At 34.0% G+C, this 20,594-nt stretch overlaps 1 protein-coding gene across 1 annotated transcript in view; it reads right to left on the bottom strand.

Annotated features, from left to right (window-relative positions):
- The window catches only part of LOC107586987 (alpha-1,6-mannosylglycoprotein 6-beta-N-acetylglucosaminyltransferase A-like), a 69,445-nt gene that overhangs the window by 5,857 nt on the left and 42,994 nt on the right, over positions 1 to 20,594 (bottom strand). The window contains exons 6-11 of the mRNA XM_016274569.1: positions 19,180 to 19,341; positions 13,910 to 14,079; positions 13,694 to 13,828; positions 12,127 to 12,260; positions 6,901 to 7,034; positions 538 to 687 (exon numbers count right to left, since the gene is read on the bottom strand). Coding sequence (XP_016130055.1) covers positions 538 to 687; positions 6,901 to 7,034; positions 12,127 to 12,260; positions 13,694 to 13,828; positions 13,910 to 14,079; positions 19,180 to 19,341 — 885 coding nt within the window. The remainder of the gene's footprint in view (positions 1 to 537; positions 688 to 6,900; positions 7,035 to 12,126; positions 12,261 to 13,693; positions 13,829 to 13,909; positions 14,080 to 19,179; positions 19,342 to 20,594) is intronic.

The raw sequence follows: 20,594 nt of genomic DNA, 5'->3' as shown, positions 1-20,594 counted from the left end.
GAGCAGCAGAGAGGTATTGAAAACAAGCAGGCTTCTAGAAAGAAAGATTGAGACGTCTTCAAGACGTGTGGCAGAAACACATCAGGCGAGTTCAGCGAACATTTGCATGTCTGATGGCCTTCCAAGTGACTTTGTTTATTTGCAAATTAGTGGAACGAGTCTGACGACACGTTCACTCTCCCTGTACGTAAATGAAGCAGCCTCGCTCTCTCCAGGAGTTTGCATGAAGTTGAAACAACAGGGAAGTTAAAGTCGAGCTCAGAGCGAGGAAAAAAGGCCGAGGTGGGAGGAGAAAAAAAAAAAAGTTGCGAGACTTCAGAGAAACAGCAGGGCAGCACATCCTCTCTCGTGGTTGAGCTTCATGCCAGACACAAGCCACAAAGTCGGGAAGGTCACCATGTAAGTGCAGTGCAGCTTTCACACTTACGTTTCAAGCATCAACAAACACTATAAACTCAAAACTGAAGCGAGACACTACTAATAAACAACTGTACAGGCCATATTCAAGTCTGCCAGAAATGTTTTATTGACTCAGACCTTGGTTTCGCGCAGGAGGAACTGGAGGTCGCGTCCGCTCAGGATGCCGTGGTTCTTCACGTAGGCCGGCAGGTGGACTGTACTCGTGCCGTGGACCGTGCCGTGCACCTCCATGTACGAATGAATGACGTCCAAGTATTTCTTTTTATCCTAAAACACAAGTAAAAACACGTACACGTGAGAACCCAGTGACGAAGGTTGATTAGGTCTTATTGTAGCACTCGGAAACTATTTTTGGTTTCTGCTGATGTAAGCAAGACCATGTGGGCGGGGCTAAATATGTTTGAACTCAGAATTGATTCATATTAAAGTTATTTAGTATTCATATAATTAATATTCATAAAAATAATATAATATTACTATAAATAAAACAAATGCTAAGATTATTTATTTGTATTATACAATTATAAGTGTACATTTTAATAAGTTTTTGTATAATCAAAATACTTTAATAATAAAAATAATTTATAGGAAATATATAAAATATGAAGTACAATATTACTACTCATATTAACAAAATCATATATATTTTTTTATTTTTCACTGATAAAAGCAAGATCATGTTAGCGGGGCTAAATATTTTTTTGAATTATTATTACAGTTAGTTTAAGTATTCATAATCATCTTTATTTTAAAATTGTCTTAAATATAAAATAATTTTAATATAATATTGATATAAAATAATAATTTATAATATTGCTATAAATAAAACAAATTATAACAAATATTGCATTTTCAAATTATATTTTATTTATTTGCATTATAAAATTACAAATGATTTATTATATAAAATTATTGGATATTATATCAAATTAAATATTACATAAAATTATTTTTATTAGAAAATTGTTATCCAATAAAAATTATCTATAATATTTATAAAATATTATATGGATATTATACTATATTATATTATAAACTATATTATACTAATGTGAAGAAGAAGAAACATTATATTGATATTATACTGTAAAATATAGTTGCAATATTGCTGTTCATATTAGCAAAATAACTAACAAACAACAGTTGTTCTTTTCTGTTGATGTAAGCAAGAACAATAACTCATAATCGTAGTACTACATCATCTTATTTGAAGTCATGAAATGCAGATTTCTGCAGGGATATTTTGTCTCAGATTGACTGATGCAGATAATCTGAATCATACTGAGACATTCTGTTAACAGATTTGTGTGACTGGAGCCAAAAGACCCCAGGAAGCTTAGAACACACAAACAAAAAGCGGATTTTTTTTAGCTCTCAGTGTGAACTTGTTTCAGTTGAGCAGAAGTGGACAGGAACAGTCCAACAGGACTCCAGGGGGGGGGCAACCACGAGATGAAGAGGATAGAAGTAAGCTTTTTCTTTACAAACACTCAAAGAACACAAAGACGCCCACTTCCTGTCAGAGGATGCAAACAGAAATAAAACTGGTAGATGTGTGTGTGTGTGTGTAAGCAAGGTCTCAAGAACAAGGTGAGAGTAAAAACTCAATCATACCAACAAAATATATATCAACCATAATTACCAATAAATAATCATCAACATAAATAAATAAAACATTAACAACATAATAAATTATGTATTTTTCTAATACATTTTTATAAAAAAATTATATATTTTATATTGATTTTAATATATATATATATATATATATATATAAACTTTAATGTTACAAATGTATGTAAAAAATAAGTGTGTGTCTAATTATGCGTGTGTGTGTGTGTGTGTGTGTGTGTGTGTATATATATATATTAGGGATGCACAGATACCGATACTGGTATCAATATCGGGCCCGATACTGAGCTCCTGTACTCGTACTCGTTAAAATGCCCAGATACCAAACGCCGATACCACACAGCATGTGATAATAAGTGCCATATTCAGACAAAGAACCACTGACAACAGACAGCAGAATGGAGTTATTAGATACGAAGTATATGTATGCAATGAATATAAAACATTCAGTATTAATGCCTGTATAGCTGATTTGCGCGAGCTGGTAAGCAAATCACGCTGAGTGGATTGAGTGCGCGGCGCAGATGCGTGAGCTTGTCGAGTGAAAATCCCTTTCTCACAGACATCACTGGAAAGCTTGTAGTTCGGTCGGATATGTCAAAAAGTAGTAAGTAAAACAATGCACAAGTTAATTAATGGTAGGGAGGGAGGGAGGGAGAGAGCGCACACTTCTTGTTGTGTGATCTTTACTGATGTTCGCTCACTTAGCATGCATCATTTGGATTAAAACTAAATCGTAAATATAAGACAATTTATAGGGGCATTCACTATAAACGTCATTTATTTTCCCCCTTAAGCATACACGACTTTCTGGCGAAAGTGAAACTAACAGCCTGTGTGAAATACGCTAGGCTGTACTGTACTTGTCCCTCTCATTCTGCATCAGTACAAATACGTGTGGGTGTGGCGCGTGTTTTGCTTGCTTCATGAGTTTCTGTATTATATGAGTGGCTTTGGAAAATAAATCGCTGCATGTTTCAGATGAAAAAAACGCGACTTCTATTTATGAAAATATCACAGTTGGGAGATTTATAGCCAGTGGTTCCCTGAATTTTTACAGCATGATTACAGTACTAAGCTTCAAAAATAAATCAATGACAAATGATCACAGTCTTAAGTGAAAAATCTCTCTTTTTTTTAAAATACCTTTTTTATTATAATATTTAGTCTGGATTCACATTCTTGTATTCTTGCGTATGATTCTAGATTCACGTCTGTGAGTTATCTCAGTTAGGTCAGAACACACACACTATCCAACAGAATGTCAATGATCTCCTTGTTTAATCATCAATTAGTTCCTTGTTTTATCAACTAACAAACACACAGTGATAAGATTATGGGAGATATGAGCCGGAAACGCCAACACAGCGTGAAAACACTGCAGCTACAAAGCAGAAAAATGTGCATTGTTTGAGTGATTAGAGTACCGTAAGGCATTCTCAAGCATATTTCAGCCCTTAATATATATGTTTGTGTGTGTGTGTGTATGTGTGTGAGAGAGAGTAAAACCAATCACAGAAAAGCATCTGTGTTTGATACAGAAAATAAACACAGAGATGCATTGCATGTGAACTTGTAGCGCTAATAACGCAATGTGTGCATTCATGCAGCCAAGACTTTATTTGCATTTCAAAAGCCTATACACATATCCTCTGATCTCTAGACGACACACACACACTCACTGATTCAGGGTCTATGTTCAAGTTTGTTTCCATGGAAACCAGTTCTTGAGAGGCTGTGCAATAGCAGGAGCCTTTCTCTCTATCGCTGGGTGAAGGACGGCATCAGTAAAATTGCATGAGGTTAAATGAGAATGCTGTAATAGCATACATCTTTCGCATCCTCTTTCTGACCCTGAGAATCAAACTGGACTTTTTTTTGCTACTGTACCTTTAAAAGATGTAAATGAGCTTGTGCACTCCCACGGTGTCACAATTGCGCAAACGTTCCTTGAGGTTAATTGTGAAATGCAGTGTTGCTGTGAATCCATTCGTGTTTCGCAACCCTTATGCTGAAACTTAGAATTAAACGGGCTGTTTTTGTTACTGTACGTTTAGATTATCCAAACCTCCGCATACTAGCAAAGCTTCATGCACAAACTTTTGTTTCATGTCCAACAGAGCAAGAAAAAAAATCCTGTTTTCTATAAAATTACTCTCTCATTCTGTGATGTATTAAAAAAAAAACATCCCCTGAGGATAACTATGAATTTTCCATAATATGGCTCTTAACTAGGTTAACTGCGATGTTTGTCACTATAATTGCATCTATATTTCACAACCTTTTTCTTATCCTTAGAACTAAACTGGCTGTTTTTGTTACTGTACCTTTAAGATACAGAAATTAGCTCCTTTGCGATTAGCCAACATCTGTGTGCTGTAGGGCTGTCAAAATGGCTGAAAAACTACATTTGAATTTTGTACTTAAATATTATCAAAATTCGAATTATATTCAAATTTAAAATGCATAATTTCAGTTGGAGTGAAGAAAAGCTTTTGGATTCTCTTCGGAGGCCACAAGAGGGCGCATCGAGCAAAATATTACTAATGCACGTTTCTTCAAAGCATAAGATAACATGACTATATGTGCAAAAAGCATAATGTTTAAAATAATGTTTATAAACCAATTATAATTAATTAAGTTGCTTAAACAACTATACACAAAACAGCATCATGTATGTATGCATAGTTTAATACAAAGGGCCGAAAGCCAATCACACAGAGTACATTTTTCATTTAAAAACACGAGTTGCAGTGGGATGGGAAAAACCCCCGCCATAAAGTCTTGAGATATGTTTTTTCAAAGTTGAACTTGCATTAATTTTACATGGCTTTCTAAACATGCGGCTCTTTTGTACGAGATGCGAGTGCAACGGTGATAGATGTCCCTCTAGAAAATGCGCGAAATATGTGTTCCGCGTTGCACGGCTTGGTTTCAGTTTTGATGTAAACAAGATCTTCTCCGCATTTATGTTCTCTTTTCCCGCAATATTTGTAATTTAAATTCAACGAATTTGCAAACTTTTGCATCTAACAGAGCAAGAAAAAAAATCCCATTATCCTTAACATAACTCTTTTCATCATCTGTTGTATATAAAAAAATTTCACAACTCTTTTGAACCTAAGAACAAAATGTTTTTTTTTTTTTTTTGGTACAGTTCCTTTAAGATATGTAAATGAGCTCTGTACATACTAGCAAACTTCGCACAAACCTATATTTTGTGTCGAACAGAACAATAAAAATTGTATCCATAATATGACTTTTTTCAACCCACGCTGTACACCAAAAATGCACAAAAGCTTCTTAAATTACAGTCAAAACATTCATTACCTGATTCTTTTCATCCTGTGTTGTATGTAGAAATTGCGAAAAGATTTTTCAGATTTCTGCAAAAAATTGCCAATTTAAATGCATCTATTTTTCGCAACCATTTTGCTGAACCTCAGAATGAAATGGGCTGTACTGTACCTTTAAGATATGTACATGAGCTCTGTTGCAATTAGCTAAGAACTGCATACTGCAAACTTCACATGGAAATTTATTTCATGCCAAAATGAGCAAGAAAATATATTATTCATGATTTTTCTCTTTTCATCCCACGTTCTATGCCACAAATGCGCAAAAGTAATGTCGCAACCTCTTGCTGAACCTTGAATGGGCTGTTTTTGTTACTGTACCTTTAAGATATGTAAATTAGCTCCTTTGTGATTAGACAAACCTCTTTGTGCTGTCAATCTTCACACGCAAACTTTTGAATCCAAGAGAGCTAGAAAAATCCCAAACAAGACGCTTGTCATCCTGTGTTGTATGTGAAAATCATGAAAAATGTTCCTGACGTTAAACGCAAAAAAATTGCCAATGTAAACGCATCTATTTTTTGCAACAGTTTTGCTGAATCTTAGAATGAAACGGGCTGTTTTTTTTTTTTTTTGGTACAGTATCTTTGAGATATGTAAATGACCTCTGTTGCAATTAGCATACTGGCAATCTTTGCGCAAACTTTCATTTTGTGCCAAAGAGAAGAATTTTTTTTTTATCCATGATTCCTTTCAACCCACGTTGTTCGACAAAAACTTTTTTAAATTACTGTTATTAAACGGTCTGTTTTTGTTACTGTACCTTTAAGATATGTAAATGAGCTCTGTTGCGATTAGCTAACAAACTACATACTGGCAAACTTCACATCGAAATTCTCGTTTCATGTCAAAAAGAGCAAGAAAAAAATATTATTCATCCCACGGTATTTGTCACAAACACACAAGCGTTTTGTCGCAACATCCTGGTGAACCTTAAAATTAGAACGGCCAGATTTTATTACTGTACAATATTGTAAGATACGTAAATGAGCTCTTTTGCGATTAGCTAACATTTGCATACTGGCATACTTCATGTTAAATGTTTCGTTTCATGTCTACGAGTGCAGGAAAAATCTTGTTATCCATAATATGACTTTGTTCATCCCGTATTGTTCGCCAAAAACACGCAAACTTTCTCTAAAGGACATTGGAGAAACAGACTGAGAATAAGGTCCCTCCTGGGGGAAAATGTGTGGGATTAGATGTTCTGGATGGTGTGTGAGTACAGAGGGACTGGTTTTTCATCTGCGTATCTCATCACACAGGGCGTTTCGGATCCAGATGGGCAGCGAAACGCTCTCTGTAGGAACATCTAAACGGCGGAACCGGCCATGGCCTTGTGGTGGGGAAAGATGAAGTCATCGCAGTCGAATTGAAAACAGTTTTGTTGGCGCTCAAAGTCGGAAAACTTGGCGAAACAATCTAGCATATAAACACAACACGGTTTCACATGTAAACAGCCAAAAAAAGACTGATTTCGAGGAGAACTCACTTTCCAGAAGTTGTCCACCTTGCCGTAAACCAGCGACTGGTTTTGCCGTTTGATGTCGTCGATGTGCTTGACGTCGCTGGCGTTCAGGTGCTGCTCCACCACGAAGCCCAGGAAGCTGTTATCTGGAGTGTGAGCTGCGGGGTAAACACAACAACCAATCAGAAGAGGGCAGAGAGATCAAGCCAAACAACACGAACATGAGAAGTTAATGTGGATTATATTAATAAAACATGTTTTTTTTTACCAATATACAGTATGAGAAGCAATTTAAAGAGATTAATATGTGGAAGAAAAAAACAACATGAATTATAATACCTATTCTCAGAATTCTCACATAGTGCAATAATTTCAACTCAAATCAATATTTTATACGCATTTATTTATTTACTTTCAACAAGCATGATAATGTACTGGGTTAATAACAAGAAGCAAGAACAAATTGTTTGTAAATATGAATATGAACGTATTAAAATAGCAAAATATTTAAAATCACATACACCAAGGCAAAAGTCAATTATATAACGTTGGTTTAAACTTTAAAGTATTAAAAGTATTTTTAATAAATGTCAGGCTGGGGCAAGATGTCACATGTTTCAAAAGTTACACATTTATATTTTATCTGTTGATTACTCTTTACTATTTTGGCTGTTTGAGTAATTCAATTTCATAAGCATTTAAGTTTTGAATTTTTTATTAAAATATTGAATAAAAATGGTTGTGGCAAGATGTGATGTTTTAAAGTTAAACATTTATAAAATGTATTAAATTACAAAATGTGATGGATACATAAATACATACATTTTGAAAATATAAATTTTAATAAAAAACTTGTCAGGGCAAAATGTTTAAATGTTATACATATATAAATTGTATTAAATGACAGCATTTGTTGGCCAAAAAGTTAAATAAAAAAAATATGTTAAAAAGTTACATTAAAAAAAATAAATCTTTTTGTACATTACTCTTAACAATTTGGCAGTTTCCGTAATTTCCATACGTTTTCTAATTGTTTTAGAATGTCACAGGATGACACATTTATAAAATTTATTAAATTACAAAATTTGTTGGCCAAAAATAAGTATTTTTTTATATAAAAAAATATGATATACTTATATATTTTGACAAATTACCCCATATAATTTGACAACATTCTCCTTTTTTGTAGATTAAAAATTTTAAGGCACGTTTCTATAAAGAAACTGATATAAAATAACACATTATTAACACATAAATAACACATTTTTAAATATTAAAAAAAGAACAAACACCGAAACAAATAATGCAATAATAGAAGATTTTCAGGAGATTAGATGAGTAAAAAAAGATTTTTAAAATTCAAAATATAATTGTTTCTTAACCACAGGAATCTGATCTAGCACAGCACATCAGGACCGGAACGCCTGAGGGAAGATGTTCAGATTAATTGTGTACGACAAAGATTCATGTGGGTGTCCATGCTGCCAAGCGAGGAGCTGTTACCATGACAACGCTAGTCCAAGAGGTCGCCAGGGTAACGAGGCTTGGCAGAGATACACCTGAATGCCATCTGTCCAAAAAATTCAATCCTGAGATTAAGATTTCTTATTTACACACACACACACACCTCAAATGCATGCATGAGCTGGAGCGTGTTATCACGGTTACCCGTCAATTCCAATGAGAGTGCAGGATGAAATTCAGAACCCAGGCCGCCCATAATGCAATTTGCGCAGTTTTGCAGAAACCATAAATGGCGTTTAAATGGAATATGGACCTCTTGCTCTCCTTCTCTCTATAGATACTGTAAATAGCACAAATATGCTTCTACGAGAACACACACACACACTCTCTCAAGCACGCACACACACACACACACACACACACTCTCTCTCACACACACACGGTGTGAACGAAAACCTGACATTCTTTTTGGAATTCCATAATTCCAATTTTCATTCCATAAAGTTGTACACAATTTTCTAATGTCTCTTTCTGAAGTTTTTGCACCAAAAAAGAGGAAGGTTTGTGGTTGAATTGCGAAAGACGATTCTAGACCTCACAAACACACCCGTCACCCTTCAGAAGAGCGCTTGGCAACATGACGGAGCAACTACATGCAGGAATGCTGAGGAGACACATTACGCAGTTTGCAGGTGGCGTCACCGAGATGTTGTCAGTAATTAGCAGGAATGCAGGAGTTTGTGTGTGTGAGACAAGAGTTCTTATTAAATCCAGGAGTGGAAGTAGAGGAGCGGAAAAAAATTAAACCTCAGCATATTACACAAACACACACACACACGCACACACACACTCACTCACTCACTCACAGAGACGTCTCCTGTCACTGCAGTGGCTTTCATCTGTGATAGACATCTTATCCTGTTGAGTTTCACACACACACTAATGTGCTTTGTTTAAGTGCGGATTAGTTTCTGAAGGACAAAGCTTCATTCTTACATGAAAATTGATGGATAAAATGATCTCAGGACAAAAAGTGCTGGATTTGGAATTAGCAACAGATTAAAAATTGACAATTTTGAAAGAGACTCTCCGCCATAAAAAAAAATTACATATATATATATATATATATTAGGGCTGGGTAAAATATTATATTTGACTTTAAGTTAAAATAAGATATTTCGATATTAATCGATTCTCATTTTTTCGGAACGATATTGATTCTTAAATCCCAAGAATCGATTAGTCTAGCCTGTTTTCAGTTAATGGACTGAACATTGAAGGACATCTCCCATCCAATATATCGCAATAAGCATTGTGCTTTGGTACTTTTAATATGAAACAAAGTCTCAGATTTCAAATTCTGTCCATTCTATTGCAGTATTCAAACAATAAATGCTGTTTTGGCGCCGTTTAATTTGGAGTGACAGATCGCTGTAGCGCCTCAACAGACAGCGCGCGAGTGCACGTGAACTGATCACCTTCTCCACATTAATACAAGTTTCAGCACAAAATAAACATGACTAAACATCCGAAGAAGGTAAGTTAAAAGAAAGAGTACAACTTTACAAGCCGTATCCCGTATAATGTCTTGTAAACAATGTCACGTAATGTCACATTTACCTCAGAAAAACATATTCGGTGACCATAAACTCATTAGTTAGAAAATAAACTATAGAGAGGGGTATTTTGCTAAATATATGCACCATATAACACATTCATTATACATTTTAGTGTTCTTCAATGTTTAATTTATGTTTGAATAAATCCATCAAGTTTTTATGACAGCCGCCATTATGGTAGTAAGTAGAAATATTATTATGTAATTGTAACTATTATTTAAAAAACTTCATTAAGTGTCATTTTATCAAATCAGTCAATTTTAACCTTCAATATTATAGTAGGCTAACGTAGTGCCAACTGACTCTCATGTATATTTTACAGCATTAGTTGAGAGATTTTTTTTTCTTGAGAAAATTTGGCATGTACTGTACCTGATATATATATCCAAAATAATCGACACTGAATCGAATCGAATTGAATCGGTAATCGAATCGAATCGCAAGCTTGTGAATGAGAATCGAATCGAATCATGAAATTTGTGTCAAAACCCAAACCTAAAATATATAAAAAATATATAAATTATTAATTCTTAATTATTAAACATTTATTTTGTACATATATGTATTATAATAATAGTAATATACAGCTCATACTCAACTTTAAAATACAATGAAAAATCAAGAGATTATATTTTGCAGCAATGTTTTACAATGTGATATTTTCATTAAGAGATATTGTTTTCATTTATAATTACGCATATTTTCTTATTACTGTAATCCAAAAAATTATATTTATGTTATTTTATTATTACTAATTTAATAATATTATCATATATTATTTTAATTATTATTTTTATAGTACTTAAACATCTATACATCAAGTTGTACTGTCTTTATCTTGATTTTTATTATTATTATTATTATATTTAGTAATTTTTTAAGAATGGCAAAAGCTCACAAGTAAAACAGACAAATTATGGTAATGAGAATATGGCAAAAAATTTGCTCAATGTCGTAATAAAGCAATAAAATGCAAAATATAAAATTATTTATTTCCATGCAAGTTAATAAACTGTCATTGAGGTAATGCAAAACAGTGATCTATTATTAATATATTAATGATAAACTAAAATATGTTGTAGTGTCTTCGATTTAAGTTGAGATAAAATGTATATATTTTTTAAACTATTATAATTACTATTATTTCAATATTTTTAAAGAATTATTAGAAAAAGAATTATTTAAAAAAATATGAGAATGAAAATATGGAGCGGAAATGAGCTTAACTGTAATGAAAAAAAACAATGTAAAAAATATATATATTTGCATACACTCATCTTTTCCATTTTGACTTTTTTTTCAATTTTTATTTTCAGAATTTGTTTAAGCATTAAAACAATACTCAAAAGTAAAACATTACCTTCAAAACACATTATTAACATAATTCTCATTAATTATGTTAATAAGAATATGGTAGAAAATTGTGCAAATATGTGTAAAAATTATATAAATATATGTAAAAATTGTGCATTAATAATCATCATCATCATCTGCATTTGGGCATTTTTTCATGACAATTAGGTACATTTCCAACAAAAAATTTGGCACTTTTGATTTTAAAAACATTTTTTGTAGTTTAAAAAAAATAACTGAAATGTAAAATAAATAAACAAACAAATAAATAAATAAAAATACTATAATACAATATTTATTTTAGTTTCTTATTATTCTTTTTTTAAATATTTTTTCTTATTTTATTTCTTATAATATGACTTAATTTTTTTCTTTTACATTTTTGTAATTAAAACAATGACTGAAATGTAAATAAAGTACAATAAAAAGATATTATAATATTCTTTTCTTTTTTTGATTTTGTGGTAAAATAATACTGATAATATGACTTGTTATTCTTGAGGAGTTTGGTGAGATTGAGCCGTTAGTTACTCTCCAGAAAGCATTCAAACATGTAAGCAATCTCTGCTCTCAAACAGGCTTAATCAGAAATAAGAGCAGTTCTGCTCGGAAAGCCTCATGTTTTATGAGAATGTCAAAGTCTGTTGGTAAACAAAAGAGCTATTCAGAGCCCGAGCCGATCGGAGACGCCACCCAAACCCCCGGAACCCCGGATAAAGTTTCCATGTCCAAAGGGTAAAACGGGAAAGGTTAAACACACACACACACACACACACACACACACACACACAAAGCCTCTCTCATGCAGACTTACGAAACATGGTGTTGAACTGCTGGGGGTTCAGGTTCCACTTGCCCCACGGAGTTTTGTGCCCTTTCGACTGGGCGTAGTGGGCGTGGTTAAACTCCGGCTCTGTCCCGAACGAGTCTAGGACCCTCAGCATGCACCTAAAACACACGTTCAGAGCTGGAGTGTGGGCATATTACAACAGTGTACAAACCATCTACAGAGTGCTGACATCTGTACATTAAAAAATGCTTATAATAATAATAATAATAATAATATATTTCTAAAGTCAAAACATGAATATATAAAATATTTGGATGCTGCATAGTGTTTTTTGTAAATGTGTGTACATATTTATAAAATACACTTAACTATCTTTTTAAAATTTTTAGTATGTTTATTTTAAAGAAGAATGACAAAAAAGGCATTACATTATACATTACAGTATGCTAAGAATAAAAGAAATAATGACAATGACAATTATAATCTGCATTTTGGAATTTTTTTATGGCAAGCAAAACATTTCTAATGAAAAACTTGACTTTTGGTGGACAAATGTGGCACTTGGTTTTAAAAACTGTTTTGTAGTTAAAAAAGGACTTAAACTATGGTACAGTATTTTTCTTATTTTATTATATGACTTAAGATTTACTCTTGGATCTTCTTTAAGTAAAACAATGACTGTAATTAAAAAAAAAAAAATTTAAGTACTGTAATACAAACTTTTTTTGTGGTGAAATAACCACTAATACAAGAAAAAATAAGTCAAAATTAAATAATATTACTACTACTAATAATAATAATAATAACAACTTTAATATCTTTATTGTGTGTATTTTGGCATTTTTTCCATGACAATTAAGCACATTTAATTGTGTTATTTTGAAAACTCAAATAACATTGACTTAACTTAAAGTCAAAATTAAATAATATGACTAACAATAGTAATAATAATAATAATTATTATTATCATCATCATTGTTATTAAATACTATTTAATTAACAGTCAAAATATAAATATTACTACTACTAATAATAATAACAATAATATTGTTATGGATAAAAATAATAATTATTATTATTATTGTTTTTATTATCATCATCATCATCAGGATTTTGGCTTTTTTTCATGACAATTAAGCACATTTTTCAAACGAAAACTTTACTTCTGATTTTACAAAGTTTTTTTATTTCAAAAAAATAACTGAAATAAAGCAAATCATTTTCTGGAGAATTTAACAAATCTTTATACACAGACGTTATAAATTTGACTACAGTAAAGGCGGTTTCTAACACTACAGGAAGTTATCCATTAGCAAACGATTGTGTTTGGTATCAGCTAACGGATCATATCAGGTCAGACGACCCTGATTACTAGATAAGCCCAAACCTGGCTGGAATAACAGCTCGGATTCACACGAGAATCTGTCTCAGTGTCTGAAGACAGAGATCAAATCTGGAGATCAGGTTCAGACTAATTTCAAACGGCTTACGTGGTCAGTAACGCCCAAGTGTCGCATTTCTCAACAGAGCTGAAGAAACTGTGTCAGAGGAAAATACTTCATACTCAAGCACAAATGTAATGTGAACTCACTGATAATGGACCCAGGACGGGCCCAGAGTCTTCTTGAACTGAGCCAGACCCACGATGTCTATGTAGATGAGCTCCACAATTTTATCACCCTTTGTAGGGCAGCTGGACTTGTTGCCCATGACCTTTTTCATGATCCTGGAGACACAGAATTGAATTAAATGGCACTAAATGGACCTGACTGAAGAATTGAGGACAGAGAAGGGGTTGGAGACTCACTCCTTGAGCTCAGCGAGAGACGCTGAGATGCGGATGTCGTGTCCGAGCAGATACAGCGTGGTGATCAGGTCACTCCACTGAACCAGCTCGCCCAGAGGGCCGCCGCTGAACGCGTTCTCCGCTATCTTAAAACCAGACTCCTTCGTCAGCAGACCCAGGTGCACCAGGATCTAAGAGAAAAACAAACCAGAAAAAAAAAAGATATTTTACACATTTTAAACAAAACATACATTGTATTTTAATAAAAAAAATGTGTTAATAATTAACATTTAAATAAACTTTAATTAAAAATACAGTACATTAAAATAGCAATAACAACAATTATTATTATTATTTTTCATATAGTGCTGTCAAATGATTAATCACATCCAAAATAAGTTTGTTTACATAATATATGTGCGTGTACTGTGTATATTTATTATGTATATATAAATACACACACATGCATGCATTTATTAAAAAAAAAAGATTTATATATAATATAAATTATATGAATATAAATATATACATGTAATTACATGTGAAATATTTTCAAAATATATACTGTATGTGTGTGTATTTTTTAATATAGTATATCCCATAGTATTTTTATTTCATTTTTTCTATAATATTAAAATCACACTAAATTTTCATTATTAAACTGATGCGCCTGATTAAAACTGATCAAAAAGTCTGATTCCACTAAATTGAATGATTAATATTTGGCTCAAATAATTGCCAACATGTTTTTTGTGGTCTTCAATATCTTAACTATGCCTATTGTGAAGAAGTAAATGGGAAGAGAAGGTTGCATTCTGGGTTAAAAAACTGTGGGTTGCAGTCTCTTAAATTCTCTGTCATGTCAGAATCTGTATGGCGCAGTCATACATTTTTTATTCACGGCATTTGTTTAAGTATTAATATCTCAAGGGACTCGCACGCAGTCACATTTGTGCGGTGGATAAGTATCACCGGAGGATTATGGGTAACCGTGACATGCTTTAAGCTCGAAACAGGTGAAAGAGAAAGTCAAAGATGCTCCTGGGAAAGTGTGTCTCTCTGCATTCGTTTGAATTATTCATTCGGAAAAGGGCAGGAATTGTTGCATTGTTCAGGGAAGCAAACTCATCATGGGTGAAAAAAAGCGATAAAGACAGTGGAAAAATTTAGCGGATTCACTCGCACAATTTTTACATTCGCGTTTGTCACTCCCGAAACAGTATAGGTGGACGTTCGGTCCTATTAGACAAACAAAACTTTTTATTATTAAAATTATGTAGTGAAACCGAGCAATGGGCTCCTATTATACCACAACTGACTGAACTTAAGGTCATTGCACACTGAGTTCCGAAACTTTCGTCCGTCATGAAAAATTCGGATCAGGTTCTATTTTCTGCGTTATCGCATCCGTAACAAGCATTTTGATAGGAAAGGATGATGAGTACGAAAAAACGCATACGAAAATTTCGGACCCAGTTCGTAAGGACCTTTACTCACGCAAAAACTCCTGATATAATCAATCACTAGCTACACAATCAATCTCTTATTTACGCCGTGTGTAGGGCTGTCGCGATAACTACTTTTTGTTGTGTGATGTATTGCACCAAAATGAAATGCGATAAATTATATAATTGTCATTTAAAGACAATTTTACGCCACTGATTAATGACAGTATGACAATATAATAGCATAATAATGCAAGTACACTCTTTTAAAGAACAAAGAATGTTTTATTCTTAAGAATATTTCGACATTGTAATCGGAACGTGAAAAACTATATCCTAAATAAATAATAAATTAGGGATACAATGATACCTTTTTTTTTAGAACCGATCCGAACCAATACTGAAAATTCTGAGTATGGCTCAATACCGATATCAATCCGCTCCCAGCTAATTTTTTTTTTATCAATGTAGAATTAATGTACTTCTCTGTGTTGTCCTGTCGTCACTTCTTTTATGTTAAACACAATCTACCAAATATAGACAACTTCATTTTAATAAAAAATAACAAATTAAAAATATAAAATGATAATCTATGAAAATAATACTATTATAAACTAGGTTGGTGGATAATTCAGCAGCAAAGGTTATTCTAGAAAAATCATGAGTGCACAATAATTTTATAAAATGTAAACATTTAGTGAAATAACATTGGTGGGGAACAAATAAAAGTGAGTACGCGTAGGACTAAATCTGGTAAAATGTTACACATTGTTCTTTGTATTGTAGTAAAATACATTCATGAAAAACAAGTACAGTCATAGTCAGAATTATTGGCACCTTTGGTAAATATGATCAAAGAAGGCTGTGAAAATAAATCTGCATTGTTAATCATTTTGATCTTTTATTTAAAAAATTCACATAAATCTAACCTTTCATTGGAGAATAAGAATTTAAAATGGGGGGACATAAATGTTTTTCTCTAATACACATTGGACACAATTATTGGTACCCGTAGAAATTCTTATGAGTAAAATATCTGTGAAGTATATTCCCATTCATATTTACAATTTTGAGCATACCAGGGTTATTATGAACATGAAATTATCCAGCCATGGCTTCCTGTTTTACAGGAATATAAATAGGAGGGAAAACAAAGGCCAAATTCCCTTAATCATCCATCACAATGAGAAAAACCAAAGAATATATTTCTGATGTGCAGCAAAAGATAACTGAGCTTCACAAATCAGAAAGTGGCTTTAAGAAAAGAGCTAGAGCAGTGAAAATTCCCATTTCCACCATCAGGGCAATAATTAAGAATTTCCAATCAACAGAAAATGCTACGAATCTGCCTGGAAGAGGACATGTGTCTATATCGTCCTAATACACGGTGAGAAGGAGAGTTTGAGTGGTTAAAGACTCTCCAAGGACCGCAGCTGGAGAATTGCAGAAAATAGTTGAGTCTCGGGGTCAGAAAACCTTTTAAAAAAAAATCAAACAGCACCTACACCACATGTTGTTTGGGAGGGTTTAAAGAAAAAAAAATGCTCTCATCCAAAAACAATCCCCAGCATATTCTGTTGTCAGACACGACTGGAACTTCAAATGGGACTGGCTTCAATGGTCAGATGTAACAAAAAAAAATTTTTGCAACAAACACTCAAGATGGGTTTGGTGCACACAGGTAAAAAAAACCCCATGTGAACAATGAAATATACTGCTGTATTTTTTATGTTGTGGGCCTATAGTTCTGCTGGAGGTCCTGGACATCTTGTTTAGAAACATGGCATCTTTGATTCTATCAAATACCAACAGATAAAAAATCTAAAAGTGACTGACTCTGTTCAAAATCTTATAATGGGCCATGTTTGGATCTTCCAACCGGACAATAATCAAAAAACAAACCTTAAAATCAACACAAAAATGGGTCACTGGGCACAAAACCAAGCTTCTGCTATGGCCATTCCAGTTCCCTGACCTGAACCCTTTAGAAAATGAGTGTGGTGAACTGAAGAGGAGAAGCACCATCATGGAGCTGGGAATCTGAAGGGTCTGGAGAGATTCTGGATGAAGGATAGGTCTCTGATCTCTTGTCAGGTGCTCTCTAACCTCAGCAGGCATTATAGGAGAAAACTCAGAGCTGTTATTATGCCAAATGGAGGTTTCAAAAAGCATTGAATAAAAGGGTGCAGTTAATTGTGTCCAATGTGTATTAGAGAAAAACATTTATGTCATAATGATATTTCCCCCCATTTTAAATTCTTATTCTCCAATGAAAGGTTAGATTTATGTGAATTTGTTAAATAAAATATCAAAATGATCAATGCAGATTTATTTTCACAGCCGTCTTTGATCATATTTACCAAGGGTGCCAATAATTTTGACCACGACTGTAACTATACTGTATTTATATTGTATACTATTACTTTTTATTTTATATTTATACTATACTGTATCTATACCTGCGAGCGTGTAGAACTCTGTAAACTTGAGAAAACAAAAATTAGTTCAGAGCAGATTCTGACTAACCTACAGAAAACACCTCTGATTGGCCATTGCTTTCAACAGAGATGCCTGTGATTGGCTACAATGCTCAACACCGCAAAAACAAGTTGTAAACAAACTTGTGGTTTTGTAATTCTTAACAACCCCCTCCCTCCCATTCTCATCAGATCTACACGAATCTCGTAGGTGACCTATTTTGATCTCAAAAAGGTGAGTTTTCACAGAAAGGTGAGGAGTTTGCATCAATTGTTATTAAAGGCTGACATGTTCAGTGAATACCGAGTTTGCCACATTTCTTGAGACTCACCTTTTTGCGCTTGCGGTTGTGGAGGTTTTGTTTGGTGGCGAGGGAGCGGATGGCGCCGACCCATGGCTCCTCCATGCGCTTGATCCGCAGCATCATCCAGCGAAACTCCTCGCGCCATGACATCACGCGATACAGCTCGTCGAAACTCGTGCGGATCTCCGTCTGCACAAAAATAAAGCAGTTTGCGTAAGTTGCATAGAGCGTGACAGTTTGTGTAAATTTGATCATATTCTGGAGACCAGTGTTGGGTAAGTTACTATAAAAAAGGAATTAATTGTTGGCGTTGATAGCTTTGTGGGCAGTGCGCCGACATACATTGCCATTGCCGCTACGGGCATCCCGAGTTCAAATCACAACTCAAAGAGGTGGTATCTTTCCCACCCCCTCTCTCTCCCACTTCACTTCCTGTCAACTCTAAACTGTCCTATCATCAAAATCCCCAAAAAAAGGAATTAATTACTAGTTACTAATTACACCTTCAACAGTGTACTTAGATTACTGTACTAATTACTCTTTCTAAAAAGTATTGCATTACTTCTTACTTTCTAAATTTAAGCAAATTTATACTACTACTGTACTACTTTTTATGGATGTAGTTATGGGAGTTTTTTTCCCTCCATAATCTGATGATTATTTTATCCACAAACTACACTAATTTAATTTTAATGATGTGTAATCCAGCATCTACCCCTACAAATCATAATAAAAAGGATTATGAATATTTTTTACTCGGGATGCACCGATACCACTTTTTTCAGAATGAATCCGATACTGATACTTTCATTTATTTTGTACTCGGCGATACCTGGCTACAATGCTCAACACCGCAAAAACAAGTTGTAAACAAACTTGTGGTTTTGTAATTCTTAACAACCCCCTCCCCCCCATTCTCATCAGATCTACACGAATCTCGTAGGTGACCTATTTTGATCTCAAAAAGGTGAGTTTTCACAGAAAGGTGAGGAGTTTGCATCAATTGTTATTAAAGGCTGACATGTTCAGTGAATACCGAGTTTGCCACATTTCTTGAGACTCACCTTTTTGCGCTTGCGGTTGTGGAGGTTTTGTTTGGTGGCGAGGGAGCGGATGGCGCCGACCCATGGCTCCTCCATGCGCTTGATCCGCAGCATCATCCAGCGAAACTCCTCGCGCCATGACATCACGCGATACAGCTCGTCGAAACTCGTGCGGATCTCCGTCTGCACAAAAATAAAGCAGTTTGCGTAAGTTGCATAGAGCGTGACAGTTTGTGTAAATTTGATCATATTCTGGAGACCAGTGTTGGGTAAGTTACTATAAAAAAGGAATTAATTGTTGGCGTTGATAGCTTTGTGGGCAGTGCGCCGACATACATTGCCATTGCCGCTACGGGCATCCCGAGTTCAAATCACAACTCAAAGAGGTGGTATCTTTCCCACCCCCTCTCTCTCCCACTTCACTTCCTGTCAACTCTAAACTGTCCTATCATCAAAATCCCCAAAAAAAGGAATTAATTACTAGTTACTAATTACACCTTCAACAGTGTACTTAGATTACTGTACTAATTACTCTTTCTAAAAAGTATTGCATTACTTCTTACTTTCTAAATTTAAGCAAATTTATACTACTACTGTACTACTTTTTATGGATGTAGTTATGGGAGTTTTTTCCCCTCCATAATCTGATGATTATTTTATCCACAAACTACACTAATTTAATTTTAATGATGTGTAATCCAGCATCTACCCCTACAAATCATAATAAAAAGGATTATGAATATTTTTTACTCGGGATGCACCGATACCACTTTTTTCAGAATGAATCCGATACTGATACTTTCATTTATTTTGTACTCGGCGATACCGATACCGATACCTGTATTTTCACAGCATTTGTATTTTTTTTTAAATATTGGGTACAGAAACAAAATAATAATATGAATCATGTTAGTTGGCTTCATTTAACAAACAGATATTACCTTTGGTTATTTCCACTCCTAATTATACCTGTTAAAATGTACTGTATAAACTTTTGTTACTTTCACTGTTCATTTTAATGGCACCATTGCAGCAGCTCAAAACTGTAATCACAAAACGTTTTCCTAAAATAATGCAGGGAACCACTCGTTATACATTATATGAGTGCACGCTACTATTTTGGTGATGTAATTTCCGTCACACGCCGTGTGCACGGACCCTCGCGTACGAGTAAAAACCGAAGTATACTTTGGCCTTAAAGCTAAACATACGCAGCTCGCACACGTTTGTATTGGTGCAGAATGAGAGAGACACTTACAGCTTTAGCGCATTTCACACAGTCTGCTAGTTTCACTTCAGCTTTAAAGGGGTCATATGATGCGATTTAAATTTTTCCTTTCTCTTTGGAGTGTTACAAGCTCTTGGTGCATAAAGAAGATCTGTAAAGTTGCAAAGACTAAAGTCTCAAATCCAAAGAGATACTCTTTATAAAAGTT

This window comes from Sinocyclocheilus grahami, unplaced genomic scaffold, assembly GCF_001515645.1.
Source record: "Sinocyclocheilus grahami isolate Dianchi unplaced genomic scaffold, SAMN03320097.WGS_v1.1 scaffold87.1, whole genome shotgun sequence".
NCBI classification, from domain to species: domain Eukaryota; kingdom Metazoa; phylum Chordata; class Actinopteri; order Cypriniformes; family Cyprinidae; genus Sinocyclocheilus; species Sinocyclocheilus grahami.
This window is presented reverse-complemented; position numbering and strand designations above follow the sequence as displayed.